The sequence below is a fragment of the Saccostrea cucullata genome, unplaced genomic scaffold (genome assembly GCF_032062105.1).
Source record: "Saccostrea cucullata isolate Sc308-1 unplaced genomic scaffold, CSIRO_AGI_Scuc_v1 ctg10478, whole genome shotgun sequence".
Lineage (NCBI taxonomy): Eukaryota > Metazoa > Mollusca > Bivalvia > Ostreida > Ostreidae > Saccostrea > Saccostrea cuccullata.
In genome coordinates, this window is record NW_026924793.1 from 1595 (window position 1) to 24478 (window position 22884).

Here is a 22884-nt window from a genome sequence, read left to right on the forward strand (position 1 = left end):
AAAAGTAGATATTTTTAATTAAAAAGTTACAGAAAAGATCAAATTTTGTAATATGAAAAGGTGAAAAAGACAGCATTTTTCTCAAAAAGATTGATAAAATATTGTATTTTAATGCAAAAAAGGTGTATAAAAGTGGGCCATTTGGATATCTTTTTTGTATCCAAAAGCTGATCAAAATTTGATCTTTTGTACCTTTCATAGAATAATAAAAGGAGCATGAAAGATGTCAATAGGTGAATGAAATGTGGCCTTTTGTTTACTTTTTGGATATACAAAAGGTGGTTTTTCGTGCAGTGATGGTCACAGTACCGTCCTAATGTTTTAAAAAAAAAACAGTAATTAACACTTCTCTAACTGACCAATCATTGCCTCGCAATCTCAATCCGGAGGGTCATAATTACCTTCAAATAAACTTAATAAGATATGTAAAAATGCTAAACTAATAACTTTTATGCAGAATTTCTGACTAACCGATTGCAGATTTTCCAACAGATTACAATCGTTCCAACCGATTAATTGATTAACCGGTTAAAAATTGTAGTATATTAAAAGTTATTTAGAAACAAATGAGTAAAGTGTTGAATTAAGATTAAATAGGAAGATAACGAACAGTAATCAGGCTTATTATTTTAATGAAAAAACACAAAACTGGAGCTGAGCAAACATAGATATCTAAAAACATCGAAGGTGGGATCTGGTACCGTAGCGGAGTAAGCATCTACTATACAATTCAGTGTGAAATGGCGTCAGTCAACATTCGACTTAATTATAGATTGTAGTTACTGACATGTTCATTGTTTCGATCATAGAGTTTGTGAACATAATTCTCATATTTATAATTAATATATAAGCATTTGTCTTTAAATTTATAAATTCCAACTTAACAAAAATATTACCCTGAGTTAGATCTATTTGAATATTATTTGACCTACTGGATCCTTCCGAGTCATTCCTTTGAACTATGAATCAGATGATGAAAAGTTATTTTTTATTTTGATATGTATTTCAATTTAAGAAAAAATTAGACGATTCATATAAAAGTTGATTTACCAGCTGCTTCATTAAATAATTCGCAAATAAATAAACAGACGTTGTCTTCCTTTCTGTCGTAGATTTGAGAACAATGCTACCATTCTCTTTTTCGTTAAGAACGCCGAATGCCCTTTCTGTAAAAATAAAATGATGCCTATTCATTACAGCAACTAAACATACATTGCAGGAAAATACACAAGTAAACAAAAATCATGCAAAATAATTTGATGAATGGCAATTTAGATTCGAAGTAATCTAGGATGAACATGTCTTAAAAAATAAATGATATGGACTTCGAAATGGCCTTTGTGTTTTTCAAATGGAGCAGAGTATATTAAATAAAGGATTGGGGAACATCAAAAAGCAATGCAGGACTTCTCAAATTAAAACGTCAAATAGCGATTTTGTGAAAGAGGGGGCTTAGAAATAGATATACATGTCTTAAAGAAAAAAGGGCTGATGACGAAGAAGTGATCAGTCTCATAAATTAGAGTAAAGAGAAACGCACACAGGAAAAGGCACGAATCCACAATTAGGATGACAATGCTTTTTCGAAGATCTAACCTAATTTGATAAGGTTTACATAATTTGTCAACGCGGAACATATTTCTGCTCAATCCGTGGGTACAGACACACAACTTTCTACAAAATATCATCATAACGGACAATGTGTGTTCAATCAGAAGCATGATATTTCCATTTCTAATCAAATATATACTTTTTTAGCCCTGAGAGAATCCCCATGTAAACCTATTAATATCTATATTGTTGAAAATATTTTTCAACACCTTTTGATACTGATTCCTTAGACAAATTGCACTTCAACATACCATGAAAAGTTTATAATATGTTTTTTGTGACTGATAAAAATCTTTACAATATTACAATGCGATAACAGATTATAATTTAAGAAAAAAATGCTAAAGTGTTCCAAAATGATATCCAAAAGTTTTAATTCAAAAGCAAATGCATGCAAAAACACCGAGGAAAAAAATCAAAATATAAAATTGTATTTATAGATAGTATATACTGAGAAGATTTTCTGTCCCTTGAATATCATGTGAGTATTCTTGATTATTCCAAGACATGGAAATTCAGTGACGCCAACAGATATATTTCCCCTTTTGTCAGGAAGACTGGCGTTATGTTCAACACAAGATTGCCAAGCCTTCATCCATTCAGTGGAACTAGTATTACGATACTTGTTGATAAAAGTGATTTCTCCTGTGTTATTTCTAATACATGTTCACAATAATTATACAATTAATTATAAGAAGTTTCATTTATATCATAAAATATAGACTTTATTTAAAGAAAAGAGCAAAATTTAAGAACCATGCAAAATACTTTAAAAAAAACCCTGAAAATTTAGTCTTTTACCAAACTAATCAAAAAGAAGCAGATGATAGGTTTAAAAAAAGCATTTTGACTCAGGATTAAAAAAGAAACCAGCTGATTTTTCTTTAAAGAATAACTTTACATTGAATAATTAAACACCTAAAACTATTTGAGAAGTATATGTACTCCGACATAATCTTTTTTTTTTTTTTGACAGATTAAACTTACTTTGTTAACACAAAGTTGAACATGTTGAAATGTTATGGCAGGTAATCCTTTGATAAGCTACTGGTGGACCAACATCATTTAGATACAAAGCATTGCATTGTTCCTCATGTGGTGTTTTAAACCCCGCAAAATTTTTGTAAGTCACTGAAATTAATCAAATGAAAATGATGTTTTCCCTCTATAATTAATTTGTTACATTTTTTTTTCACTTTGAATATGTTATTATAATTCACAGTACAGGCATAAATTTATAATAAAATAAAGGTATAACAATTTATGACTTTGTACAGTGACACAGCCTCTTTTCCACCACAGGAAGTCTCAACCACATCAGCACATCGCCAATCACACAGTGATTGTGGCAGGTGCATTTTCCCAAATTCTTTTATATTATCTGGTATTACGAAGCAGACAGTGTTCTGTAGTATAAAGAGAAATCTATCAATAATTTAACCAAATTTATAAAAATGAATACCTTGCGCAGATCTAGAGGGGGGTGGTCAGAGGGGTCCGGATCCCAATAGAATTTGTAAGTTAATTAAAGTTTGATAATAAAGCAAGAAAAAAGTGACTTCGGACCCCCCTGGAAAACGCAGAACCCCCCTCTTGAAAACGCGGAATTCTGATAAGTTTGTATGAAAAGCCGTAGGTTTGAAGCAGCATTAGAAGTCAACGACTACCCCACGAAGTAGGGTTTTGACTTTTGGGCGAGTTTTGTTTTTTCTTATCAAGAAAGTTTTGGGTTGGATCTTTTGAACTGGGGAGGACCCATTCCCCCCCCCCCCCCTGGAAAATATTCCTGAATCCACACCTGAATGCACTCTAAGTAGTCCACAACGATATGACTTTATAGACATACATGTACTTTCAATAAAGAAAGACTATTCCATTAGAGGTAAGCAATGATTTGAAGTAAATTAGAATTAATGCATTTGGAAACTAAAAAAAAAAAACATCACTGTTGGATTAAATCCTAAGCAAATATTATTTTTGGAATTGTTGCATAATATTTTTCTTCTTTCCTGAAAATTTTAAACAAAACAAATTAGATTGAAGGAATATTTAAATTTTCTAGTCAATTTGAAATGATTTTGTTGCTTGAAATTCATTTCAGTATAATGTGGCAGAAATATTGAGAGAATATTCCTAAGAAAATCTTTTGCACAGACCTCAATCAAGACAAGTGATAATTTGTAAATTGTAAATTTTTTAGTGATGAATATTTTTTTTTAAAGTATCAGTATTGTAAGACCATTATTCAGAAAAATAAACAACTGATTAAAACAAAGCAAGGCTTCCCCTTTATATCTATCAATAACAGGAATTGCAAAACATGGTTAACACTAGCTTTGACATAGTTTTTTTTTATGCAGTTCACTGTTGTGTGTCAGATTAATAACAGCCTATAAATAAGGTAAAGAGGATATACATTAAGAAAATTAGACTAACCAAGGCATTTATCAATATAATCTTAACATAATATGTTCACTACAACTTTAAAATCTGAATTCTTTTAGAAATTCATCAGAAAAAAATCCAAATTATAAAAACTTAGTTATAGAAGATAATCTTTCGCAGATCAATCAATGATCAAGAGTATGTGATTATTTCCAAAATAATAAGTACATTTAAATCAAATAAATTCCAACATTATGTTAATAATAAGCGAAAGGGAAAGCATTTTTATTCATCATACAATTTCAACTGAACCTTCGAAACAAGAGGCCCAGGGGCTACAGCGCTCACCTGAGCACATCGGCTAGGAAAATGCAAATATCAGATCAGAACTGAAAGTTTACTAGGGGGGCTTCAATTTTAACCCCAATGATTTGAACAAACTAGAATCTACACTACCTGAGGATGATTCCATTTAAATAGAAAAATATCACTGATCATGGCTTTGAAGTACTTGAAAAGAAAATTCTAAAAGGTTTCCCTATTTATCACGATGTAAAATTTTGGTCGGGCATTTTGGCCCCATCCTAGCCCTGGGGATCATTATTTGAACAAACTTGAATCTACACTACTTGAGGATAATTTCACCTGAGTTTCAACTTTCCTGTCCCAATGGTTCTTGAAAAAAAAAATAAGATTTTTCCTATATATTCGTATGTAAGACTTCGGTTGGCCATTTTGGCCCGACCTTACCCCCAGGGGTCATGATTTGATTGAAACTTGAATCTACACCACCTGAGGATGATTCCACATGAGTTTCATCTTTCCTGGCCCAGTGGTTCTTGAGAAGAAATTTTTAACGATTTCTACTAGATATTCCTATCTAAAACTTTTGTCGGTCAGTTTGGCCCCACCCTAACCCTGGGGATCATTATTTGAACAAACTTGAATCTACACTACTTGAGGATAATTTCACCTGAGTTTCAACTTTCCTGTCCCAATGGTTCTTGAAAAAAAAAATTTTTAAAGATTTTTCCTATATACTCGTATGTAAAACTTTGATTAGCCATTTTGGCCCGACCTTACCCCCAGGGGTCATGATTTGAACAAACTTGAATCTACACCACCTGAGGATGATTTCACATGAGTTTCATCTTTCCTGGCCCAGTGGTTCTTGAGAAGAAGATTTTTAACGATTTCTACTAGATATTCCTATGTAAAACTTTTGTCGGCCAGTTTGGCCCCTCCCTAGCCCCGGGGGTCATGATTTGAACAAACTTGAATCCCAACAACCTGAGTATGATTCCACATGATTTTCTTCGCCCAGTGGTTCTTGAAAAGAAGATTTTAAAATATTTTCCTATATATTTCTATGTTAAACTTTGGTCAGCCATTTTTGCCCAACCCTAGCCCTAAGGGTAGGGTTGGTAAAAATTGAATCTACACTACCTGAGGATGATTCTACACGAGTTTCATCTTTCCTGGCTCTGTGGTTCTTGAGAAGAAGATTTTTAAAGATTTCTCCTATATATTCCTATATAAAACTTTGGTCGGCCATTTTGGCCTTACCCTAGCCCCGGGGGTCATGATTTGAACAAATTTGAATCTACACTACCTGAGGATGATTCCACATGAGTTTCATCTTTACTGGTCTAGTGGTTCTTGAAAAGAAGATTTTTTAAGATTTTTCCTATATATTCCTATGTAAAACTTTTGTCGGCCATTTTGGCCCCACCCCATCCCGGGGGTCATGATTTGAACAAAATGAAATCTTCACTACCTGAAAATGATTCCACATGAGTTTCATTTTTCCTAGCCCAGTGGTTCTTCTTCAGAAGATTTTTTTAAATGCCATTAATTTTTCTCTAATTCATAATTATCTCCCCTTGGAAAAAGGCGTGGCCCTTCATCTGAATAAATTTGAATCCCCTTTACCAAAGGATACTTTGTAGCAAGTTTGGTTGAAATTGGCCCAGTGGTTCTTGAGAAGAAGATGAAAATGTGAAAAGTTAAAGGCGACGACGACGACAACGACGACGACAGACAACGGACGAATTTTGATCAGAAAAGCTCACTTGAGCCTTCGGCTCAGGTGAGCTTAAAATCTTTGAAGCAGAGTTACATATATTTATGTCCCAAAATATATGCTACACTTTTAATCATCTTTAATTCTACGCAGTAAAGCTAAGGTGCACAATGGAAATATCGACTATATTTTGTATTTAAAAATGTATAATCGGGATAGCGATTATTTTTAGTACATTATTTATATCGGATAATTGTAATTATGACTTATAACTACATATCGAAGAAAATTATATTTTATATTTAGACTAGTCACGTGATGCTGTAGTCACGTGATTTTTGCACATTTACTTGTAGTATTGATGTTTCATTTAAATATCACTAGTGCAAGGGTATAACTAAGTTAAATTTTCTAGTTTAGTTTATAAACATTTTCAACACGCGTTGTAGTTTCTAAAAATCACTGCGATCCTATCGAAATTTTGCAATTTCATTGTTAAAATTATATTTGTATGACCGAATGCTATATTTTTTGTTGGTCAGCGGCATGAAATATTGATATAATTGATTGATTGTATATTGTTTAAGAAAAGATGATACAAACAATTTTTTTCTTTGAGAAAGATTAAATATCATGTCACAAGTTAAGAAAATTGGATGGTTCTTAGAAATTTTTCTCCGAAGAGCTGAAAATGAAATACATTTGGAAAATATTAGTTATATTACAATAAAAAAAAATTGAATATAGACAAATCACAGTCAGTAAAGGTTTACAGGTGAAAATAAATTTCAGAATATGTTATCCTGGCACTAAAAGTGTAAAATAAACCTTAGAAAAACATACCAAGCCAGGTGAATTTTGAGAGGAAGATCGACATGACAAAAAATGGCAATATCACATAGGCTGATTTTTACCATTTAGATTTTCCTAATAATATTCACCTGGCTGGGTATATTTTTCTTAAGTTTATATTACACTTTTAGGGCCAAGATAACATATTCTGAAATTTAATATCACCTGTAAACCTTTACTGAATGTGATTTGTCTATATTTGTTTTTTTCATTGAAATATTACTAATATTTTCCAAGTCTTTTTCATATTCCAGTTCTTAGGGAAAAAAATTTTAAGAACCATCCACATTTCTAAAATTGTGACATGATATTAAATATTTTTCAAAGAAAAAAATTATTTGTATCATCTGTCCTTAACGTCCCTCTCGAGAATTTTTCACTGATATGGAGACGTCACCGTATGCCGGTGAAATTTAGACCTATTCTCGGCACTCAGGGCCATTGAGCAGTGAGGGTTCTTTATCGTGCCAGCGCCTACCGTGACACGGGACCTACGTTTTTAAGGTCATTTCCGAAAGACCCGAGACTTTCACTTCTGATGCCGAGCGCTTGGCGAAGGAACAGTCACTATCTATTTTTACGTCTTAGGTTTGACGCGAACGAGAATCGAAACCGGGGCTCCAGATCACGAAGCGAACGCTCTACCATTAGGCTACCGTGAACGGTTATTGATATAATTAAATTGTTTTTAAGATTTCATCAGGATCCCAGCACTTTTCAGATACCTTAATAGATCTAGAGTTGAATTGTAAAAGCTTACTATAATCCATAAAGAGTATGCCTTTGAACTACATTGATTTAAGACCCCCTAATTACCTTCGATGTGGTTTAATAAAAATATACGGCAGTGTCAATTAAATACGTAATGTACAGAAAATATATTTATAAAGTAGTGAAGAAGACATTAAATTCAATTCATTGGCCCATAGAATATCTGTAAATAATATTTTATTTAATTAGAGAATACATCTCTTGTTCAGAAAATATTACTTGACCTGTCCCTCACTGCATACAAACTACGTCAAGTTTTAAGAAATGACGTCATATTGACAAGTGTATTGCGATCAGTGACTTGTTTATAACTTGTTATGTGGGATTTAACCAAGGACAAAACAGCACGCTATAGTAAGTTTTCATGTAGTTTTATGATTTCTTACTGGTTAAATTAGCAGATAAACTCATTTTGTGGTATTTTAAAGAAATGTTGAATGACGTATATTTGTATGATGTCATTGTCAAGTTTTCCGTACAAATTAGGCTCCGCCTCCTTTTTGTAATTTTAACTTAGCTGCGTAGAGCTTCTGCATACATTTTATCTGACAAACTTTCATAAAATTCTGTAAAAAAAAAATTCAGGTAATCCTGATGTCAAAATGACGTCATCTAATTTGAAATATGGAACATTCATGAGAACAGCTGATAGAAATTTTCAAACGTTAATATGGGTGTAAATCTGCTACTTTAGTCATTAGAACCATGATAAAACAACATCCTGTAATGAAAGTGCCAAACACAATGCTAATTTACAGATTTGTGAGGTTAAAGGCACCATTAATGACCCATGACTTAATTCTAAGATCAAGGAGTGCTGGTACCAAAGAGAACAGTATTATCATTACTAGTAATAGAGTAACTACTCTACTGAAACTTTATTTTAAAAAATCCCTCAGACAGGCCCTGCATGAACAAGATAGCACCTTTGGTAAATCCAACGTTCATACAATACTCGAATTCAATCTAAAACTGATTTCTCATAAGATTATTTTATTGCAGTATTTGAAAGAGACAGAAATGACAGGTTGTTTTGAGTTTGCCCATTGGATTTTATTTTGACCCGACTCTAAAAATTTTTAGAAAATAAATAGATGCATCGTTTACCGATGAAGCCTACTTCCATTTTATCAATGTTGTTAAAGAGAATCTTAAAATCTAGTGTTTGGTGAACTTAAATTTAATGTTGAAAAACCTCTTAACTGTTAGAATGTTACCTTTAAAACTTGGTCAAAAACAACTTCAGAAATTGTGTTAAAACAGTGTTAATTCCAAAGGACGTAATTGGGAATATGCTGTAAAATGACCTATGTTATTCTAATGAAAAAATATGTATGATTAATAAGGAAACTGTAAAAAAAAAATGTATGCTTGACCAAAAATTCATAATAATTTAGTAGATGTTCTAAATTTAATTAAATAAATGTAATTTGAGGCATTACATTTTAATATCCGTTTTAAGTGTAACATATGTTTTGGGACACTCTGTACTTGCTGTTTTTTAGATGTAACATACAGGGATTGATCTAAAAGAAATCTACAATAAAATACATGTCTGTGAACAGTCTATAAAACACGGTCCATAAAATATTCCAGAGGTCAGGTGCCTCAAAGGAATTAACATCTTCTGTTGATACCTTGTGTGACCTCTGTATTATGTCAGGCAGAAGGAACATTTCATTAAGAACATTAGTAATTCTAATCACATGTTGTTTTTTTTTAATTGAGTGTTTAAGAAAGAAAGGATCGCATACCTCTAATTGAAATCCATTGACGATGTTTAATGAAAACATGCCTGTCTTCATCCGAAAACGTTCATACCGTTTCATTAGTTTCCATGATCGAGCTAAGATCCTCCTTGGTTGTCTTGCAGTCTGGGGCTTTGGAGCCATAAAAAGAACACTTCTTATCTGCTTACTCCCTCCATACTGCGTAGTCAATGAACACAAGAGAAGTTTTGGAAGTTTCTTCTACAAAAATTTTATAATTAAATCATATAGATGACTTTAAGTAGGAAAAATAAAGAGAAATAAATGCTTTGTCCGTAAAAATTCACTAGAATTTGACCTGTACAAATTCGATAAATGTTATAATGCTGCAAAAGTAAGAGAAGTTGACGATAGAAAAGTAAAAATCGTCAATTTTATCATAAATTATAAATTATACATATTTTACTTTACTGATATGCAAAACACATTTATGATAAAAAAAAGTCAAATTTAAGGATTTTTAAAAAATATAATTATACTATTTTTAAAGATAATACTAAACTCATAAAGCAATTGTTAATCTGTTAACTTGTATAGTTTTCTTGAATAAAATCGAAATAAAGACACATAAAAATAATCAATCTAAAAGATTAAATGATCAGATTACCTAAACTTGCAATAAAATTGTATAGATACAAATCTCTCACGTAAGATTGCTGCCTAATAAAGGTGAAGATACCCTAACAAGCGGTAATAGATCTTAAAAGAATTATATAAACTATACAAATATGTGAACAGAGCATAAAACACGGCCTTGTTGCGTTCCTTCATTCGAGTTCACTTGGATACACCGGGTCAACATTATTTAGAATGCAACTACAGTGTATTCTTAATTGATAAAAAGCCATGGATATATTTTAATTGCCGGGCTGAAGGCAACAACAAGTGTATTTTTTCTGATGTACATGTAGATGCTTGAGAGCAATTTTGCTTCAAAGGAATATAGAAAGAAGTCGACTTACCATGGAGCACAATAAAGATTAATCAATTTTCATACAGTTTATTGGAATACCTCATCTCTAAAGTCTACATAAATGCTGCTTATGAAGAACTCAAGCCTTTTCCAGAATTGTTGTACGTAAAATCCGAGTAATTTTTAACCAAAAAAATGTTGTTGATGACCTATGTCATGTTTTTTCTTACTATGGGCACGAATTATAAATAAGAAAACGAATATTTCTCGTGCTCTAATACGAAACCAAATGATACAAATTGTGTGCATAAAAAACACAGACATCAGTAAAATAATATCCAGGATAAGTTGCCATGATGACGTAAGCACCTCCTTTTCATAATTAGAAATTAGGGAATTTATTGCTTTGTTTTTGTGATTAACATAAGTCTTATTCTTACCTGTAAGGTTAAGGTTTCTTCTAACAACCTCAGACCCCTTAGATACCACGCATGTGTAAATTCCTTTATCTGTTTCTGTCATCTCTACAAACGAAGGTGTATGTTAGGTAATAAAAATAATAAACAACGCTAATATTCTCAAGGACGTCTGCTACTTATCCATCAACAAATACTCTCACATTATTATTTAATTGAAGAATTCTTGCATTTTTGTTCATTTTTTCTTTTCTTTTAACTTTCTACAAAACTATTATTTGATTGAAGAATTCTTGAAAATATTTTGTGCTTTTTTTCTTTTCAATTTCTGCATTTCAATTTGGATCAATTTGAAAAAAAAACGAACTTGTGAAAAGTAGTTTTTTGAACCCAATGAAATATCTAGAATAAAGTGTTTTAGAGAAATCTAAGAGCATTTAAATTTTCCTGACATAATCATGTTTATAATATTAAAATGAAATTGAAGCTGTCTACCTTTCATTGATATTTCAGGCTTTTGATGCTATATTTTACATAACAACTGCAGTTAATAGAAATGAAGTTGCGCGTAAGTATGTAATCCTCTTTATTAAATTTCTGGATATCTTTAATTTCATTATACCAAAGCTAAACCTTTTTATAAGCATCTTCACTTGTTTAACTGCTGATCTGAATTTAGAACAATTTGTGTTTATTTCACGATATTTAACCATAACTTATTTGCAAACATTCAAGACTTTACTGACATACTCAATGTTTTGTCTAGAAATTAATTTTTTATTCGGTTTGTCTTATTAGAAGGTTTAATTAACTTAACGTATTTGTCATACTTTCAATCCTTAATGAAATCTGATGAAAAGAATAATATTGACACGTCATTTTTGAACTTACCATGAATATCAATGGTACAGTTTATAGCCTCGTGTAAAATATTATTACTGAATGTTCTATTCCATTTTAGACGATTTATTTCGTATTTGGGTTGAAATAACTTGGGCAATTGGCCAAGAATTTTAACTCTGTTTTTGCGTTGAAATATCCAATTGGCAGAAATATTTGAGGAATCAAGGAAGTGTAGATCAGGTATTCCATACACAATACATCTAATGAAGAAGTTCTTTCCCTCTGTTACTTGTCTAACATTAGTAACTACTTCAACTGGAATTGATTGATTGATTGTTTATTGTTTAACGTCCCTCTCGAGAGTTTTTCACTCATATGGAGACGCCACCACTTGCCGGTGAAGGGCTACAAATTTTGTCCTATGCTTGGCACTCAGGGCCTTTGAGCAGTGAGGGATCTTTTTCGTGCCAGCACCTACTGCGACACGGGGCCTCGGTTTATACGGTCTCATCCGAAGGACCGGTCTCCACGTCCCGCAGTGGGATTCCAACCCGCGACGTAAGGATTGACTCCTTACTTTGCGACTCTAGAGCAGACGCTCTGACCACTGCGCCACGCGGGCGACCAACTGGAATTGAAAGTAAAGCATTTGGAGGCTACACTTATACATTTGACAATTTTACTTTTAAATTTCATATTTTTTTTTCTTACTTGCAAATTTGTAATAAAACAATAATAATAGCTATAATGTAGGTATTGCCAATTACACCGGAGCATGTTTAACTGTCTTTGAATACAAAGTTATCTCACACAATTTAAAGTAATACAATCTTGAATGCATATTATTTATAAATGCTTTATATTTCTTCAGTTGAAATATCAATGTGTAAAGAAACCAAACTATTTACTTTTTAATATACTAGAATGCACATAGATTAAAATGTTGGGTGTATTTTAGATATCATCTTCCGATTAGGCATTTTTTTCTCAATAAAAAGATAGGAAACAAGGAATTACATGTACGTTTAACATCTAGTGCTGGCAACATATTAAATTTGAAACTCTACACAAATCAATTTTCAACAGTCACTTTTTTTCTAATTATAAAATTATTTTGACAAACTTTTTTCAAATGATTTTGCTCAGAGGCAATGGATGTCATGAATGACACATTATAGTGTCATCATTGATGTACGTACATGTAAGCATTAATGAAACGAGCGTAATTTTGAATTTTATATGAAATAACACTGATGAAAATCAATTAAAGACATTCTATCACAAAATTATTGACACACAAAGGATTATATAATTATCAAGAATAAATCTGATACACTCATAACTTATTTACGGTATTTATTTATATAATGAACATTTTATTACTACAAAAATGGAGGACCTTGCTTCAATTTCTGAAAGCTCGACTTTCATAAAATGTAAAATTCCTATTGGCCACACCCAAGTACCTCCAATATATTTTGCATAAGGGTGTATGCATGTAATGTTTTTATCCATACAAAGTTTAGAAAGGGTACTTGAGTGTGGCCACATTCAAATTTCGAAATAACTGCCGTAAAATCAGAACAATGAGCCAAAAAATTATGTGTAGGGTACAATCTCATTGTGCTGTACAAAATAATACATCATAGGCTTTGTGATTTCAAACAAATTTTGTCCAAAATTTGAGGCAGATATGGATGGCTTCTGGCTTTAGCTCTTTAGACGGGAAATAGGATGAAGAAGAAATGGGATCTTGACAACATTCACGTGGGGCTCGCAAAGGTTCTATCTTACGAATTTGTTAATACATGCTTTCATTTCTCGTATCTCCATGGCTTTCAAAGAAAAACACAGTGTTAACTCAACATAAAAATGCACTTATGAACTATAAAAATTATTAGCATTTGCAGTGCAAATTGTATTGCAACTGCAGAAAGATATTTTGTTTGACATTTTGATGCGATGACGTATGAATTGGTGGATTTTTCCTTTCCTGCGCCCCAATACACAAAACGTCAACATTTATTTCTAGTCATGTTCAATTCGTCTGAATGCAGTCTAAAATGTTAACTATTTTTAAAATTTATCGGAGAGTTAAGAAATTTTGGATCTGTGAATTGCTTTTACCTAATAAACCCTACAATCTATACACATGTCATTTTAGAATTCACGTGGTACAAGTAAACAGATCTAAGTTGTACGACCCTTGATTTCCGGCAGATTCTAATTACGTTAATTTTATTTGAGGAGAGAATATGTGTTTTTTCTCAAAATGCTTACTTCAATTTTTTACCTTATTCCTGAATGATATATTGGGTAAAGTTTAATGAAAAAGCAAAATATTTGCAGCCGTATTGCCACTTTAATCAACCTGTTTATTTTATCCACCCATCTAATCATTTATGGGCTTGTCTTTTGACCCCCCCCCCTCCAAAAAACGAAATAGTTTTGTCACATTAAAAAGGGCGATTTAATGAGGTTTAATGGACAGTTATAAACGGTCAGATAACTGATAAAATATACAGGCTGGTGAAAGTATTTTTCAAATAAGGAAAGGACAGATGTTTTATTGACCAATGCAGGGAAGTAGAGAAATATATATTCCTAACTGTGCGCAAAACATATTGCGCCGTAAACTGAACAACATTTTCCTTAGGGGATGTGTAACATTATCACACCCTCTCAAATATCAAATATATATATCAATATAACGTTAAGGTTTCCGAAGCTAGGTTATGAACTTCAAACTGCTTAAAGTGAGTTCGAACTTTGATTGTTCTTTTACATGTATGAAGTTGATCTGTCAAGACCTTCAAAGTTAATGAAATCAAAATAAATCATAATACTTTGTTCTCCAATTCATTGATATGGCGATTAAATGCAGCATTTTCCAAACAAAAACAAAATACATGGTCAAGTGAGAAGAAATGTTTGTTTTGAAAATACGTCTACGTAAATAAACAACACACATGTATGGAGACGATTGGTTGATGGAGTTATACATTATGATAGACTGATGGAATTCTATACTTCTTCTCTCCAGTTATCTGACCTTCACGGGGATTACTAAAAATTCATGGAGTGTATAAATCATTTCCTTTGCTAATTATATACTTTATAATATCATATGTTTATCAACAAGAAGACAGTAATATAAAAATAAAAATTTTATTATGTAAAATGATTAAATGCGATTTTCGTATTTTAGGATGTAAGGTTACATGTATAACACTATTTTAGAACATAATACATACTTGGACTTTACAAGGAATTCATTACACATAATATTATATCTATACAAGTGTTACTTTGTAATATATCGCCCATACCATCATTTTCTCAAGAATAAAGTCATAATAATTTATAATCAAAAATTTTGACTTTACATAAGATATGTGAACAACTATGAAATAAAAATGGATTAAATATGGATAAAAGATATAAAAAGTCAGTGAGGTTTTATCATCATGAGAGTTTCTTTTATCTGTGTACTATCTCTCACTGTGGGAAACCATGGTCTGAGCCAGGACCCCGGGGACCATTGACTGTTAAGGAACGCGTGGTTACAGCTGTTGAACCACCAGCCTCCTCTACGGTGACTAAAAGAAGCACAGTTATCCCGAGCTCCGTCGTTATCTCTGGCTGGGGTGGTGAAGCCCATCCCAGACAGATCGTAGTCAAAAACACCAGTGTCTAACATAGCGACACCTGTAGAATAATCAAATTAAAATATTACATGGACATCTATTTCAGACAAGATTATTATTATTTACTTAACAAATAAAAGGTAAAAGCATCTATAGTATTCAGCAATAAAACCTTTTTTAGAATTACTTCAAATTGCAATAGCTGAACACTGTTTTCATTTAATATTCAACGTTGTTTTCCTGTTGTCATTTTCATTTCTTATTTGACTGTATACGAACATGTTGATGAGTCTCAACAGAAATAAAAGATTGATTGATTGATTGAATGTATGTAGTTTAGCGTCCCTCTCGAACATTTTTCACTCATATGCTGACTCCATCACTTGCCGGTTGTGAACTACAAATTTTGTTTTATAATACATGTTTTACACGGCAACTGAGCAGTTCGCTATGTTTTTCGTGCCAGCATCTACTACGACACTGGACCTTGATTTATACGATCTCATCCGAAGGACCAGTCTGCACGCACGACAGTGGGATATGAACCCGCAAAGTAAAGATTCCTTACTTCGCGGCTCTAACCACCCCGCCACGCGGGTGACCTCAATAAATTTAATTATTATTTCATTCATGTGAAACCTCTTTTAACATTGAATGGGTATGCCTATATACGTACATATAAAGAAGGGATATTAAAACAATTATTTCATGAACCAAATAAATTGATATAACATTAGAAAATAACGGTTTGATTTTTTTTCTTTTTTTTTGGAGGGGGAGGGGCGTGCATATCTTTAAGTTAACAGTACAGGAAACAATAGCTTTTCTTCCATTTTATCAACACATTAATCATTAGAATTCTTCAAATTTGTGCGGCTACACGTAGATGTAATTTGTGTAATTAACTTCTTCCTTTATTGTTGTATTGCTTTTGTTAAGTCTACTATTTACCTCTTCAACACACAAAATCGGGTTAATTACAACAAGTCCTCGTTATCGACTGTAAGTAATTACATTTCCAATGCAAGTTGTTTTTTTTAATTCAATGATCGTTTAACACCTTAATTGATTTCTCTGTATGAGTTATGTATCTGACAACATTACGTACAAGTACGCATGTAGTGTTTATGACGTGAAAATGTTCAGTCTTTTGGCAATTTATTACTGATTGGCTCATATAGTATGGACTCTTGATTTTCAATACAAGGAAAGTTTTACTTTCAAAATATTGATATCCACACATCCCCCCTCCATTAATTACGTAACTATAGGGTTGATTCTCACAGAAAGAATTGGTATTTGTCTATCTGTCACAAAAATTAAACTCTTTCTCCCTTTCTCCCCTTATGGTCGTCATTCGTACATTTCTTTTTCCGTTTACCTACCGAGGGTTCCGGTAGCTGGTCCTCCAAGAAAAAGTCTGTATTTGTTGATTTCGTCACCAACAGAGAACTGGTTGTATAATTCATAGAGCCTTGTCCCATTAGTCAGTGTGATAGATACGTAGAGGGAGGAGTTCCTTCTCTTGGTTAGTTGATGTATTACGTCATTTCCTTAAATATTTTATCGTCGTGTAATATATAAATAATTTATAAAGCAAAACACATTTTTTATTTTGTAATAATTTAACACATGATTATTAAGGTATACAGAAATATGTAATTGTGTAGTGCATGCGGCAATGAACGTACATGTTTTGAAATCAAAGTAGGGAAATCATTATATATTGTATTTCACAAAAATTATAAACTTCATTTTAAGTGATAAAAAAATTAAATGCTAATTTAAACCGTTAATAATCAGAAGAATTATCTTCCCCTAAACAACATAAAATATTACACAGTTATAGAATGGGTACAATGTAAATAGCAAATTAATGGTTCCCCGAGGGAGGGGAATATTTCTTTTACCAATCCAGTAGGATCCGTTAGCATTCCCGAATCCAGTCTGTAGTCCGTCCAGACTCTGTTGAATGTCACTAACCACTGACACGTTTCTGGATAGCCTAAGGATTTATGATTTATGTCGGGTTTACAAAAGAAAGTAGTGAAGTTAAATTTTTTAAAGTTATGATTTAAACACAAAAGATTCATACATAAGTCTTTTTTAATTATATTAATACCAACAACTATTTAAAGTTGAAAAAAAACTTTGTTATCAAAATTATGATATATAATTTTTTTTTTCTACTTTGTAATTAAAATATTTATTTAGGAATTTTATTATCCTTCTGTAAACAAGGCTAAAAAATAATTCAATGTTAATTCAGCCAAAAGATTTGATAGTAGTTTTAAAATCAAAGATCAATAAATTACTAAGGAAATATTAGGTGCAATTTATGGTTGTATGAGAGAGAGAGAGAGAGAGAGAGAGAGAGCACTCGCGCTCACCGACTTGTGGGGAACTCACACCTGACAAAGGACCTTTCTTATGGGGAAAGTTCAGAATTGTGGGGAACTCTCTCGTTCCCCACAAATATGGTCATGGGGTTTTTTGAATTCTACGTGTTCTACTGATAATATTTATTCGATTTGTGGTCATTTTTGAAAAAATCCCCATAAGTCCGTAAAATTGACTCGCAGTAATTTTCTCACTGCACCGTAAAACGAATGTTTGAGGATGCTGGGAAATGTTCATTCGGAACGCAGCGGAATTTAAACTGGTCCCCATATGATACCAATTTATTGCGGGCAATGGCTGCTCCGAGAATATGTGGTAAGTAGATTTTTTATCATATTTTAAAGATATTATAGGCTGAAAACTTAATTTAACTACGTAAATCATGCATGCAGTTATTTCTTACAGACGTTCGTAAAGTAACATTTAATAATGAATGCACGTAAAATTTTGGGAAAGTTTGACCCGACCTAGACCTCGGTTATTATTTTTTTTTAATTGTATCATGTTTATAGGCCTAATGGCTATCCTGTAAGAACAAACTACGGATTTATATGAATTCAGCACCCCCGGGATATGGTAAGCGTTTAAGGCTTGTCCCCATTTTTTGTGAAACGCGACTATCCTCCTCATGCCCATACAAATTATGCTAGACGGTGCGACTGTCTGGTCAGCTGTTTAGTGAGGCCTGTGTGGGCGAATTAATTGTAAAAAATCTGACTTAAACTGTACGTGTATTTATAAACGATGTCAGTCACACACTGACTCAGTATCAGAAATGTATCACAGAGAACTCCACCTTTTCAAAAGGTCCATTGAAATCAGTACATTTACAGATTTACGTAGCTAAAATTTCTTAGCTTGGTTAGATTATTTAACATGTTTAATTCTTCCAAAAAAGCTTGATTTAGCTATCGTTTTTTTATCAAGTCATTCTTCCTACTTGTATATATTTATTCGCATGCGTTGGTTTGCATAGTGTCCATTTGCCTTCATTATCTTTCACCTGCACCCTGTTCTACATTCATCCTGATTGCCCTACTGAAAATATTTTCATGATTTTAGACCATCATTATCGATGTATTATAAGTATTTTTTTTATTTTGCTAAGGCCAAGATAAATAGATAGTGTTTCCTATTTTAACCTTAGAAAAGATAGGGTAGGTAGGTAGGAAAAACATTTTTATTTTATTTTAACATTTTATTGGCAGGCACGCTGCCACTTTCCCCCAGGATTTCACTGTCAAAATATTTCTGATTAATATGTGTAAGATATGCATTTCTCAAACATGGAAGTGATTTAGATTGGGATTTCATTTCTAATTGTAAACTGGAATACTGTAATATGTGTATATAATTTGGTGCTTTCAAAATTTAGCATAATCACTGGGTTGGCATAATCATAAATTAGCGCTACACATGTATGTGCGGTGTATTGTATATATCAATATGTAAATGATTTCTTAGCAGTATTCATGAATTAGTGCATTGTTGTCTGCACCAAAGCCGCTAAAATATGAAGCCTGCATTTTAAAGTATACATACAGTAGTTTACTCATGGAAAGATATTAGCAGAAAAATATTGAGGGCCGGCTCCTATACTTCTTAGAGTTAGGCGGGGAACTGAACATGCTGAAAACACACTACTTATTTATTTATGCCCAATTAAAATGTTTAATAAATTCATTTTAATTAAATACTTACTGTTAATTAAAGATCTCTTTTTATTTTTAAAATTTGTTACAATTCAAACCTTGGCCTTGCGGTTTAGATGCTGATGGAATAAATAAGAAACAAAATAATATGTAAAAAATAACTAAAAATTCTTTTCAAAACCTCAATTACTATTGAATTATGATTGGGCGTGGTACATACAAAATAATGCGAATTGGAGGAAATGGAGAAACATAGTAATAACAATTAGATCAGCTTTTATGATAGCTAGCATATTAAAAATTTAAAATTGGTTATAAAATTGAAAGGTAATGTTGAGATTTTAAGGATATACGATCCTCAGCCAGGAAGGATAACTCTTTAATTTATAATTTAATTCAAAAAGTCTTAAAATAGAACTTGAAATTGAATTTTTTTCATGCAACAATTTTCATTTTATGCCTCTACGTATGATTCAATGTTCTTTAAAGTTTCAACAAACGGTATTAAAAAGTTGACACTTGTACCTCATAAAATTTAGTAAAACTTGCATATTTTAAAAAAATCAAATTTCTTTATATTTAGCCTTAGTTACCAATGTTTATAAGCATGATTTGAAAATTACGGTGAATTTATTGAAAGGAAACACTTTATACACTATACATTATGAAACGATGGAAGTAAGTAGGAGAAAGAAAAGTACCAAATAAGTGTAAAATTCATGCAATTTTCTTTAAAAGTTAAATGATTTTTATTGTAAAATGTATTTCTTGATCAATTATCAATTAAAAAATATGCAGCAGGTAGTTCACATTTCCTGAAAAATTAAATTTATATTTTTCCTATATAATATGATTAAATTTACCAGATAAATTTAAAGAAACACCGTGGGTAAATACATTCTTATTTTTGGGAGACATCTTTGTGAGCATTTTCAATTACTCAATACCTGATTTTCAGAACCTGAGGATCGGATAACCTTAAGATTCAATATCTATTATTCATAATTATTTATATTTGCCTAACTGAATGTATACCTTTTTAAATTTATTTACACATAACGATCGCGCTTAAAGTTTTGGGTCTGATAATGCTTCCTGATTTTGGTCTTTTTTTTTTTTTAGCTCACCTGAGCCGAAGGCTCAAATGAGCTTTTCTGATCACATTGTGTCCGCCGTCCGTCCGTCCGTCTGTCCGTCCGTAAACTTTTCACATTTTCGACTTCACTGGGCCAACTTTGACCAAACTTGGTACAAAGCATGCTTATGAAGGGAAATTTAAATTGTAAAAATGAAGGGCCAAATCCCTTCACAAGGGGAGATAATCAAGAAATGACAAAAATAGGGTGGTATTAAAAAATTTTCTTCTCAAGAACCACTGGGCCAGAAAAGCTGAAACTTATGTGGAAGCATTCTTATTGTAGACATTTGAATTGTTAAAATCATGACCCCCGGGGCGGGCGGGGCCACAATGGGGCAAAGTTTTACATGATATATATAGGAAAAATCTTTAAAAATCTTCTTCTCAAGACCCACTGTGCCAGAAAAGCTAACTTAAGTAAAGCGTCCTGGGGTAGTGTAAATTCTAAATTGTTCAAATCATGACCCCCGGGGGTTGGGCATGGCCACAATGGGGAATCAAAGTTTTACATAGAAATAGATAGGAAAGAATCTTTGAAAATCTTCTTCTCAAGAACCACTGGGCCACAAAAGCTGAAACTTATGTGGAAGCATCCTTGGGTAGTGTAGATTTTATACTGTTATAATCATGATCCTCGGGTGCAGGGCGGGGCCACAGTAGGAAATCCAAATTTTACATAGAAATATATAGGAAAAATCTTTGAAAATTCAATATTTATTATTCATGATTATTTAAATTATGTTAAAGCATGCTTGGGTGAATGTATACCTTTTTAAATTTATTTACACATAACGATCACGCTCAAAGTTTTGGGTCTGATATTGCTTCCTGATTTTAGTCTTTTTTTTTGGAAGAAAACCATTTGATTTCTGCACCCACTCCTCCTTTCTAAAAATTTTTAATCTGCCTCTGGTAACTTTACGCTGTATATTTCTATGCTCATTTTAATTAAATTTAAATAAATATACTAAACACCACTATCATGCAATTTCAATGACTATCATTTAAGGTATTGATTCAGTTTTCTGTCATTCCTAAAAATAAGTTGTACTGTATCGTTGATTTTTTGCATATAAAACAGTTTCTGCTCATCAAACATCCACGAGAAAGTGTTCTGTTTCTCAGTTATTGTACTTGATTTAAAAGGGAAAGCTCTCTGGGCCATGTCACAAGAAGGAAAAAAGTAAAATATTTTTCATACCTACCTGGCCACTGTTAACAATATGGTTCAGGAAAGGGCATACATTAAGTCTTAATTTTGGCATGCTGCATGGGGTCAAAAATTACTATTGAGTGATGTGGAGATATACCTGTCTTGTAATTATAGGTAAAAATATGAACACTTTAAAAAAAATATACAATGAAATCTTTGAACTGAAAGCAAAATTATCATTGCAGGTTTTCGGGTTGTCACCACAAGAGCAAATTATACAACTTTATTCTTAAAAATGTTAGAGAATACTAACAGCAACATCATGCTTGCATGGACATGAAGGATGTAAAGAACTAGAGTATTATAACTGAAAGCATTTTGTCTGGATTTGTGTATGGAAACAGAAGGATTTAGTATTGGTAAGTCAAGATAGCTGTAAAATCTCATTTTGAACTCTATATGTGAGCAGTACTGCACTCAAAAGGAAAGCTCTACTTGGGCCAAATCAAGGAAAAAAATAAACTTATTTTAAGTCATTCTTTTATTTTAACCATAGCAATCATGATAAGGGCATATTTATTGTGTTAAATTAATTTCCATGGGGTCAAAATGATTACTATTGAGGAAGATATATTCTTCTATTTTCAGGTAAAAATATAACACTTTAAAAAAATATATACTAGAATTCTTTAAACTGAAAGCAAAATTATATTTATATCTCTTCACGACATAAGCAAATTGTACAAAAATTTTAGAAAATGTTAATAAACATTGGATTAAATTTTGTCAACAAAATTATTTTCATGGACATGAAGGAAATAAAGAAATAGAGTATTATAACTGAAAGCATTTTTTGGATTTGTATATAAGTAAACAGAAGGATTTAGTATTGGTAACTCAAGATAGCTGTAAAATCTCATTTTGAACTCTATATGTGAGTAGTACTGTAAACCAACTACCAGGTAGTACCCTATTTGTGTCATCTTTTATTTGCATATCTAATCTGTGTTGATTAATTTCTGTGACTAATGAAAGGAAACATTCTCTACAAATATAAAGCAAAATTAATAGTTCAGGGCAATTAATAATTTAATATTCACTAGTAAATGTAGGTCATGAAACTGGCGAATATTTCTTGCACTCAAATAAAAGTTGGTTTACAGTACTTCCGTTGCTCTAAAATCAGAAATAATAAAAAAGCATGCTGATATCATGTATGTTATGAAGCCTAATACATGTACATAGAAGTATATAAACCGGTATATCTAAAATAAAAAAAAAAAAAATTGGTCCTTGTTCATGATTTCAAAG

General features: G+C 32.0%; 1 protein-coding gene and 1 long non-coding RNA gene across 2 annotated transcripts; both read right to left on the reverse strand.

Annotated features, from left to right (window-relative positions):
- Positions 1-327: 327 nt before the first annotated feature.
- Positions 328-3016, reverse strand: LOC134267302 (uncharacterized). Its single transcript, XR_009992130.1, has 4 exons — positions 2870-3016; positions 2599-2742; positions 1051-1166; positions 328-959 (listed from the first exon to the last, which is right to left on the reverse strand). It is a non-coding gene; the product is annotated as an uncharacterized LOC134267302 (long non-coding RNA).
- Positions 3017-15023: 12007 nt separating this feature from the next.
- LOC134267303 (angiopoietin-related protein 2-like) lies at positions 15024-17168 on the reverse strand. Its single transcript, XM_062749529.1, has 3 exons — positions 17141-17168; positions 16616-16783; positions 15024-15291 (listed from the first exon to the last, which is right to left on the reverse strand). The coding sequence occupies exon 3, from the start codon at positions 15281-15283 to the stop codon at positions 15032-15034; it is 252 nt and encodes an 83-aa protein (XP_062605513.1). The 5' UTR covers positions 15284-15291; positions 16616-16783; positions 17141-17168; the 3' UTR covers positions 15024-15031.
- Between the last annotated feature and the right edge of the window lie 5716 nt (positions 17169-22884).

Bases quoted from the DNA above. Each gene is read 5' to 3' on its own strand.
- LOC134267303 (XM_062749529.1), bottom strand. From the start codon at position 15,283: ATGTTAGACACTGGTGTTTTTGACTACGATCTGTCTGGGATGGGCTTC.